This window comes from Antennarius striatus, chromosome 22, assembly GCF_040054535.1.
Source record: "Antennarius striatus isolate MH-2024 chromosome 22, ASM4005453v1, whole genome shotgun sequence".
Lineage (NCBI taxonomy): Eukaryota > Metazoa > Chordata > Actinopteri > Lophiiformes > Antennariidae > Antennarius > Antennarius striatus.
The window spans coordinates 2,496,627-2,506,053 of NC_090797.1; the positions used below are offsets into that span (position 1 = coordinate 2,496,627).

General features: G+C 42.2%; 1 protein-coding gene across 1 annotated transcript; it reads right to left on the reverse strand.

Annotated features, from left to right (window-relative positions):
- Positions 1 to 279: 279 nt before the first annotated feature.
- Positions 280 to 5,729, reverse strand: ifrd1 (interferon-related developmental regulator 1). Its single transcript, XM_068306715.1, has 12 exons — positions 5,502 to 5,729; positions 3,928 to 4,032; positions 3,716 to 3,797; positions 3,114 to 3,238; positions 2,852 to 3,009; positions 2,691 to 2,741; positions 2,344 to 2,522; positions 2,093 to 2,201; positions 1,788 to 1,922; positions 1,580 to 1,708; positions 1,055 to 1,150; positions 280 to 945 (listed from the first exon to the last, which is right to left on the reverse strand). The coding sequence occupies exons 1-12, from the start codon at positions 5,536 to 5,538 to the stop codon at positions 859 to 861; spliced, it is 1,293 nt and encodes a 430-aa protein (XP_068162816.1). The 5' UTR covers positions 5,539 to 5,729; the 3' UTR covers positions 280 to 858.
- Between the last annotated feature and the right edge of the window lie 3,698 nt (positions 5,730 to 9,427).

A 9,427-nucleotide genomic window follows, 5' to 3' on the forward strand; every position in this document is an offset into this window, starting at 1 on the left:
GATGCTTCAAAGGTGCGATAAACAAGATTTGTTCAAGTGCTTCACTCAGAATGACCTTCATACGTCTGCCAGGAGTTGAGATATTAAGGTTTTCCAAACACTTCTGCCAGTCAACTTTAAAATCTTGCATTTAATCAGTTGTATTAATCAATGGCATCACTGCCAGTTATCTACAGCATGTTCACGGATGATCAAGTCTGCATTTTTATAACCAAGATGTATATAAAGCAACAAAATTGAAACATTTCTAATTATTTCCACAAATAAAACATCTTTAAATATGCTGGTCCCCCAAAAACATGCAGCTGGGGTTATCTTTATTCACCCCTGCCCCTCAAAAGTTCACCAGTTACACAACAGACAGCACAATATTCACAAAGGCTGGACAGAAAACACCTGGTAGGGTCACCACGGTAACTACGGTAGTGCAACGCAACACCAATCCACCTAAAGGGTCGGGGGAAGTCGAGACACTCGTCTTGACATCGCTACGAAATAAATGTGCAAAGAAACAACAGTGATCAAATTATACAAATCAATACATATATTCAAAAAGAAAAAAAGACTAATATACAGTTTATGTACAACACGGTTAATGTGTGGATATATTAAAACATTATTCTCTATTCAAAATCTGACTATCAAAGACGCACCGACTGCAGCGATAAAAACGTCTCCACAACCCAAACCCAACTTTTAAATCTGCAGGGGGTGAGCGGATCTGATTGTCAAATTGTAAATTACATGGGGGTGGGGGTGGGGGGTCACATTAATGTATAGTTCGGAAAGGTCATCTAAAAAGCAAGGAAGCAGGAAAAAATATGTTATTAGTCAAGAATAATAAAATTGGGGAGAGGTTTAAAATTCTCCCACGTCCACCCTCTTGTCCCTGAACTTGTTCCTGGCCTTGGTGCGAGCCTTGAACGCAGCAGAGTTGTGGAGATGCTGGAGGAGACATGGAAGGGGGGGTTGGAGACTGTCAAGATGGGGGGGCACAGGCAGCGTCAGGTGTGGTACGATTTGTGTGTGTGTGTGTGTGTGTGTGTGTGCTTACCCGTTCGAAGCGAGAGATCTTCATAGCCTTCATGGTGGCGGAATCGACCAGAATGGGCGGTCCCAGCTCGAAGACGTCTCTCATCAATTCATTACCCTGGTTTTAAAAAGAAAAAGAAATGTCAGCGTGTGTTACACGGGCAGACAAAGCCACGCTGACGTCGTTTGTCAGGTTAGAAATACGTTCCGTTGTCCCGTGTTTACTCGTCAGCTGTTGCGGTTTTCCATTAGCGCTGGCTCCCAGCCAGACTGCAGACTTTTCCGACCGGCTTCTTGTAATGGCTTTTTGCCAACCCCAGGCAACATGATCCTAAATCAAGTTCTAAGTGTTGTTGTTTGTTGTTGCCTTCAAGTGATGTCTTCCTGCATCGCGCCGGCCGGCAGATCATTGTGTTTTAGTGCCGTGTCATGCTTTTGTTTCATGCCATCCAGCCCCAGCGCAATTAAATTAAAATGCCCCACATGCATCAGAGTTCTGAGCTCCACATTTCCGACTTACTCCAATATCTCAACCATTAAACGGTACCTGCAGGTGGTAGTTCATCCCAGAGCCCACAAACTCCCTGAAGGCGTCGTACGTCCGCTTACGGACCCAGCTGTCGATGTTCATGCGCTCCGTCCCAAAGCGGATGGTCTCCGACTGGAAGTCACCGTCCTGAAAGACAACAGATGGAGGTGAGGACACCTAAAATAGGTCCCCCCCCGAATCCACAATTTCTGTGGACAACACCCACCTCCACAGCTTTGAGCACGTCCCTGAACACCGAGCGCTGCTTCCTCTTGTCGGTCTTGGCTCTGTGCTTGTTGCAGTCGGTGGCCAACGAGTTCAGCTTGTTGCACAGTTCATCCCAGTCGTGAAACTCAAAGTCCTGAACAGAAAAGACAGAAAGGCTGTAAAATAGATGGACAGGCGCCAGAAAAAACAAAGCTAAACAGAGCAAGACAGAAGTTAACATGCAGGGCAAGTGGAATAAAACATTCCTAGGTCCTGACAGTTCTGCTTCTTGAAGCGTTTTATTGGGTCAGAGACTAAACCTACACAGTCCATGTCCCTGGCCAGCTCAAACAGGAGGGCGATGGTCTCCCCTGCCGCAATTCTCATGTTGACGTCCTCGCTTTCCAGCAGTCTTGGCAGTTTAGGCAAATGTCTGGAGCGAAAACACACACATTGAAAGTCAAGTTCTTGTGCTGTTCTTGATCTGGGATCGAGGAAACAATGCAGGATTTGAGTCTTCTGGATAATTCTGCATTGTGTAACTTTAACAGTAGTATCCAATATGCAGGTATTACTTGTGCAGGATGTCTTTGATCTGGCTGGTGGTGCAGATGGTGAGCAGCAGCGCCCAGGACAGCAGGGCGTTGGTGTGAAGCTGACTGGTTTGAGGGTTGTTGGAAAGGCAGGTACCGTCTGCCTTAGCGTAGGAGCGAGTGAACAGGTTCTCGAAACACTCCATGGTCGCTTGCACGTCCTGAAGGGGGAGGCAAACGGTACAATACATGAAAACTGGTGTTTGAAAAGAAGAAATGAAGATGGTTTACATCACAGATGTTAATATGGAGCTAATAATGAGCACAAAAATTAGGTTTTAAGACACTAACGCGGCAGAAAGGACGTCTAAAAGGAAGTAAGAACTTACCAAAATGTCGTCTTCTGCAACTAAGGTACAGACGCCCAGACTTGTCGCCACCTAAAAACACAAAGATACCTTCATGAACTTTATACATTTTAGAAAAATCCACTAACTCCAATCAGCAAGTCAAGCATGGCTGCCATACTACAATCAAACGAGACACTTACTGCCTGCCGAGCTTGAATGTTGGCCGATCCGTCGCTCAGGATGTTTTTGAAGATGGGTTTCAGAGTCTTGAACACCTCCTCGCTCTCGATGCCTGAGCCCAGCTGGATGCACAGCAAGCAGGCTAAAGACGCCGCCGCCCGCTGCTCCTCTCCCTTACCTGACACGGTGAGACAAAAAGGGGGTTGTTTTGTATTCAATGCATCACCCTGGAATCGATTTCTATTCCTGAAGAAACAAGCGTTTCATCATCTTTTCTGGTACCTTTCTTCAGGCAGCGTTCGATGCTGTCAGTGATGGTCATCCTTCTCTCCGAGATGAACTCGTACAGGATCCGTGTGGCCATGGCCGTCTTCAGCCCGTCCAGCGCTCCCTGTCTGGTCTTAGCGCTGAGGAAGCAGATCAGAAATCATTCATTACTGCCAACCAACAACGAAGAGAAACGCACCGCCAGGAACAGATGGGTTTCCGTCTGCCTCCAACCCCACTCCGGTTTGAACAATCTATCAAAGCACACAGACGATACCGAGTGCTGTCGTCCAATACCCGTCAAAACCCCGTCTTTTGGTTCGCCAATTTGAACACAAAGTGAACCAAGACTACAAATAGGTTTCTGCAACATATCTGAGAAAAATCTGCTTTTTTCTGGACCCAATGGAAGCAAATACAAGCGTGAAAACATCACAATTTTCCCTCTAACCGATTATCTTATTATTCCAACTTAAAAAGGTATATTATTGGAGGGTTTGTCATAACTTCAAGGGCTTAAGTCCTCAAAACTAACATGCAGAAGACTTCATATAGCCTGAATGTCAAGATCAGATATGGCATGCATGTAAACTGTTTAAATCAAACAGGACTTTCACCTCTTGTCCACAGTGCTGTCTATGAACCCCTTCAACTTGTACTGGAAATCTTCCAGGGCTGTGTCCTCACTGGCCTCTCCGCCTAGAAACGGGAAAAAAATAGGTATTGAATTTGCTTTATATGACTTGAAAATTGATTGGACACAGAACACCTGATAAACCGAGGCTTTGCAGCACTTCGGTTTCACAATCAGGCTTTTGCAGAAACCCACCTTCATCCGCGATACTGGCCGAGTCACTGAAACTGCTGCAATGACTGAGGGTCTCGATGGAGGCGTCCTCATCGCTGAAAGGATGCACAGATCCATGGTGCCCTCCTGGGGATGCGAGCAGAGGAAACACATCAGTACAAAGCAGCAGGTTTGTGTGAGCTTATTATTACACAACCCACGTTGCAGACAGGTACTGTGGAAAATACTGCAGTTATCTAATCTGGTTTATATCCACAGCACACACACCATTCTGCTGCACTTGCATTATTATGTCATGTGAAAATGTGGTGCGTTGGCAGGGGTCAAGGACGAACCCACGCTGTGTAAACATGACATTATGTTCAGATTATAGAGACATGATAATCTGGAAAATATCACTGAGGACAAGAATGTGGAGTTTAGAGAAATCAAACATTCAGGATTAAGATCATCAGCCCTGGGGGGGGGGGTTACTTCTAAATGCATGATTGCAGCACCTGTAGCCATTAATCAGACGTGTTTGCTCAGCTGCTAAGCTAAATGTAGCATTTCTGAAGCCTAATATTATTGAGGGAATTTTTTTTTTTAATTAAAAAAAAATAAAAATAAATAAAAATATTAAAAGATACTTCAGTTAAAATAAAAAGAAAACATGTGATAAAATTGTGCGTTTCGAACAATTAGCCATAAAAAAAAGCAACTTCCTGTCTGGAGCCCGGACTCAACAGGCGGTTCCGGCCTGACCTGGATTCACCTTTCCGGACTACAACACGTCGCACGGAAGTCACAAAGAGTGAGTGTTACGTCATCAACGTCACACGAACCGCTGGTTATCATTTTGATATTGACAATTACATTCCATTTAAAGAGGATATGTAGCATGTGTTGACGTGGAGTTTCCCCTCGTCAAACAGCTGATTTCCCCACACGGGGCACCGCCTCTTGTCAACTCGCCTCCGTGGAGTCCAAAATGTCTGCCTCCTAGTCGATAATCGATTCTAAATCGATAACAACCCCATACAAATTTTAACTATATCTAGTTAAAGCTACGTTAGTTTAAGTGCTAAACGAATAACAGGAGGTTGAATCCAACCTAAATTCAGCGACGATATTTTACACGAGTTAACCCGAACGTCGTTTAATAATGTGGGAAACAAAAACTTAGAACTTACACGGATGTATAATGAATAAAAACAGCCATTCAGGGTTTAATATTTGCTTAATTTACCTAGCAACCAAAGATGTATCTCGCTATTTAGCTAGCTGTCAAAGCTAAACAATGATCAACTTATGAATTCTCCCGAGATATTAGTCAATTTATAATCGTTATATTAGCATTAAAATGACAACAAAGCACAACTAATATTCAAACAATAATTTACTATCGTTCGATGACAGATTTTATTCACGATGCTTTGTCTTTTTGCCGCTATTTAGCTTTGGGTTTGGACGCAGGCCTGCCGTCGGTGTTTGTAGTCCGCTTTGTAAACACGTTAGCTTGAACTCAACGTGCGAGCAAGTGGGAAAGAACTACAACTCCCATCAGCGAGAGGAAACCAAATAGGCCAAAGCAATGCGGCAGCGCGCTTACTTACCCTTGTTGTTCTTCTTCTTGGTCCTAGGCATTTTCATGCATATAAATAGATAAATTAATCAAAAATCAGCCAATACAAGACCAGCTTTTATTGTATTGTCTCGCAAAATGAAAATATTCCCGCGGCAGAGTGGATAAAAAGGAGTCGGAGGAGATTTTGGAGATAGTCCGTTGGCCGAGACGAAACATTTTCCCTCATACACCGGGGCTGCGAACCGAGAGGGCGGATCCGAATATTTATACCGGCGGAACTATCATGGGGAGGTTTCCCGGCATCGCGGACCAATCCGGGAAGAGGAGCGTTTGTCATGTAGGTTCGCACGTGACGCAGCGACCAAAGCATGTGCGCTGTAGTCTTTGCTTACGTCACTGTTACGCCCGTCACAGTTGTAGAAGTAGTAAAAAAAAGAAACAAATAGTAAATTAATGTATGACGTCATACTGTCTTTCAGTTTACAGTCGGACTGAATGACTAAAAATAGATTTCAGCTCTAAATCAGAAATAGATAGATAGATAGATAGATAGATAGATAGATAGATAGATAGATAGATAGATAGATAGATAGATAGATAGATAGATAGATTCTTCATTAATCCAGAAATTAAATCAAATCAAGTTTATTCATTCCCTTTAGGGGAATTTTTTTAAAATAGTTTTTGAGGAGTTACACACATAATATTATTATCATTAATTATTATTATTATTAATATTAATATTATTATACAATTTCCTCCGGGATTAATACAGTATATCTAGCTATCTATCTAATATGAAGCATTAGCGAACAAATGATGTATATTATATTAAAATAATAACAATCTAAAGGTGTGTGATGTTTGTCTTGGATTTAATTCCCCAAATGGCCGGGTGTGAATGGAGGTAAATGCGACCATTTGTACAACAATGCTAGAATGGGAAACAGGACAGTGATACAAACAACAGTAGTTTTATTACCAGACGCACAAGGAATATAGATTTCTTTTCTTTTTTCCCCCGGACAAACATTGCCAGAGGGAATCAATCCCATCCCGTACGCCACAGTTGCATTTAGTAGCAACAGCAGTAAACCCAAACCAAATGATGGCTTTCTATCAGCTCTAACTGAGCCATGGAGTAGATAGAGAACATTCATGGTTAGTTGGGTTTCTATTATCTTAAGATGAAGTTTATATCAGGAAAACATTCCCTGCTCCAGGGCTCCAAAAGTTATTTTCCCAATATCCAGACTGACAGTTTTCAATGAAGATGCATGCATTTATGTCTTTTTTATGATATACTGTCTGCAGAAAAGTATTTATTTTACATCAGCATGCTAAACCTCTCATTTAACTTTAACTAAGGCCAATCAACACTATTGATAAAAAATCAACGCTAATCAGAAATTAAACCAGATGGGAGATATTTCTTCATTTATGTTAGACAACGCGTTTATTAAAAAAGAAAGCATATAGTAATATCTGTTCCTAGGAGCATTTTTTTTTTTTAAATTTCAGTTTATTTTTTATTAACTACTATCTTATAAGCTGCTGCCAATTAAAAAAAAAAAAAAGTCAAAAACTTTACAGTCTTGGGAGTTCAAACACAGGACAGCATGTGATCACGACAATGTCTAACATTGTCCTGCTGCTGAATGTCCTAATGAACATTTATCAGATGGCGGTCTAACCCAGAGCAGTGAGTGGGTCATTCCAGTTAGTTAAATTGTCTGGTTTTTAGTTCAATCGGGACAGAAATAGTTCCCTCTAGACGCATCCTCCTTTCTTTCCCACAGTCCAACTGTTTTAAATGGTGATAACCAATGCAGGCTTTTATTGTATGATTGTTTCTACAGTTCTTATTTCTTTTCGGAGGTTTCACAGGATTTCTCAGGGCAAATATCCAATCAAAAGGATACTTTTTGCTTCACGTGCAAAGATTTAGTCACATTTTATGATTTCAGCTGGGAGTAGCAAGATGGAAAAAAATAATCTGACGTAGATCTGATTTTGCTCGGGAGAGTAGGGCTCAAACAAATCCCAAACTTAATTATCACAAAACAGAAAAAAGTTGAAATACATTCATGGTAATATTTTTGATATCCTGGACCAAATGTATTTTAAAGATGCAATTTAGTTTTTGACTTAAAACAACCAAATAACAAATCCAGATATAGCTCAGTGCTGCCACTGGGGGGCGCCATTCTGTTTGAAATTCAAAGGACACACTGCAGTACAACAAGTGAATTTCTCGGAGATGTTTTTGATGCATAATTTATGGAGTCAGTGAACTGTATTCACTTCCGACCTGCATCTCTGCTTTAAAGATTTAGTGGCCTGGAGCGTGGAATGCAAATAGCCAATGTGCAAAAAGCAGTTTCTCCCATATTGAGAAATTAAACCAATCATGTGTTGGTTTGGAGCTATTTAGGCCAACGTGTAGTAGAAGAAGAAGAAGAAGAAAACCACCTGCCAGCAAACTAGTGTGGGAGTACGGAGGAACAGAGCAGCCCAGTCCGGCCTCGCTCTGCATGCCCGACACGTTCCATCAATGGGCTCCAGCTCCAACGAACCCGATGCCACAGGAATACAGATCATTAGCAAAATAGCAGATAGCAATGCAGAGAGAGGGGAGAGATGACAGCAGTTAATAGAAAACGTCTGAATATTAATTTGGTGTGCAATGCTTCTGTTTTTAAATAATTCATAAAGACGTGGCCCAGAGCAATGTGAATGGGGTGAAGCCTGCAGGGGAGGAAACAGAAATGATCCCAGGTTGATGGAAACGTGATGTCAAAAGATCTGCAGAGGTCATCTTTCAAAAAAAATAGAAAAAGTGAAGAGTTCTCTGATTATTTATTATGAAAGGGCACCTGAGTACAAAATTTTAAACCCTGTTTACTGATATATTTTTTTATCATTTCAATCAAAGATTTTTTTTAAAAAGGCGAAAGAAACAAAGCAAAGCATGAAGGTTGGATCTACAACACATTAAATCATCGCCGTCTTTTCATCTTCACTTCAAATGTAATCTCAGCTGGAGCTCAGAGTCCTGGCGTCACAGCCTCTCCGAGTTCGCTCGTCTCTCATCCAATTAAACGCCTGCATGCGGTGTTTTATCTTTTTTAAACGCTGCAGCTCCGCCGCTGTAACAAGTCGCCTCTGTTTACTCTAAATGCTAATTTAAGGTGCGCCTTGTCTTGTAGCTTACATAAAAGATGTGATCATCAATAGGTTGAAGAATCTGAAGAAGAATCTGCGTTGAAAGCGTTTTCACGTTTCCAACATTATAGGCTTATCTGACTCCTGGGGAAAAATCTGCAGGCACACAGAAACACACACAAAGATGTCATCTGGCCTTCTGATGAAGTCGATTAAAAACACATTTAGGGGCCGGTTGTGGCTCCTGATGGTTTTAGCGTTGGGTGGTCGTAGGTGGCGGGGGCAAATGGATCTACTCTGGCCTCATTTCCTGCTGGTTGTTGACATTTTCCACCTAAAGTCAATGCATTGGTAGTAAACGTCGCAAACACCAGCATGACCAAACCGGCAAACTAGAGGCAGCGCTCTGGTTCAAGATCTTCATCTTGAAGATGTCCATTTCGTAGGTTTTTCGACTGACAGATGGAAGAAGAGCCCAGAGGGTTGAATCAATAGAGTGCTAGAGCTGCAAGACAGCTTGTTCAATTCCATTTCCTCAGAAAAGCTTTTTTCCTATCGTGGGGATTTCCTCTTATTTCCCACCTTCCTCCACTGAGCAGGAGATTGTGGAAATGCTTGGCAGGAAATTACCCGACATGGGTCCAGACGTCGGTTGGTGTGAGGAACGAGCCACCACACGATTGGACCGACTGAAGATACCTCAAGTTCAAAATCCCTGTTCTTATTTTTGCAAAGGATCTAAAGTGGACACTTCGCCCAGAGGATATTCAAACAGACAAGCGATTTGTT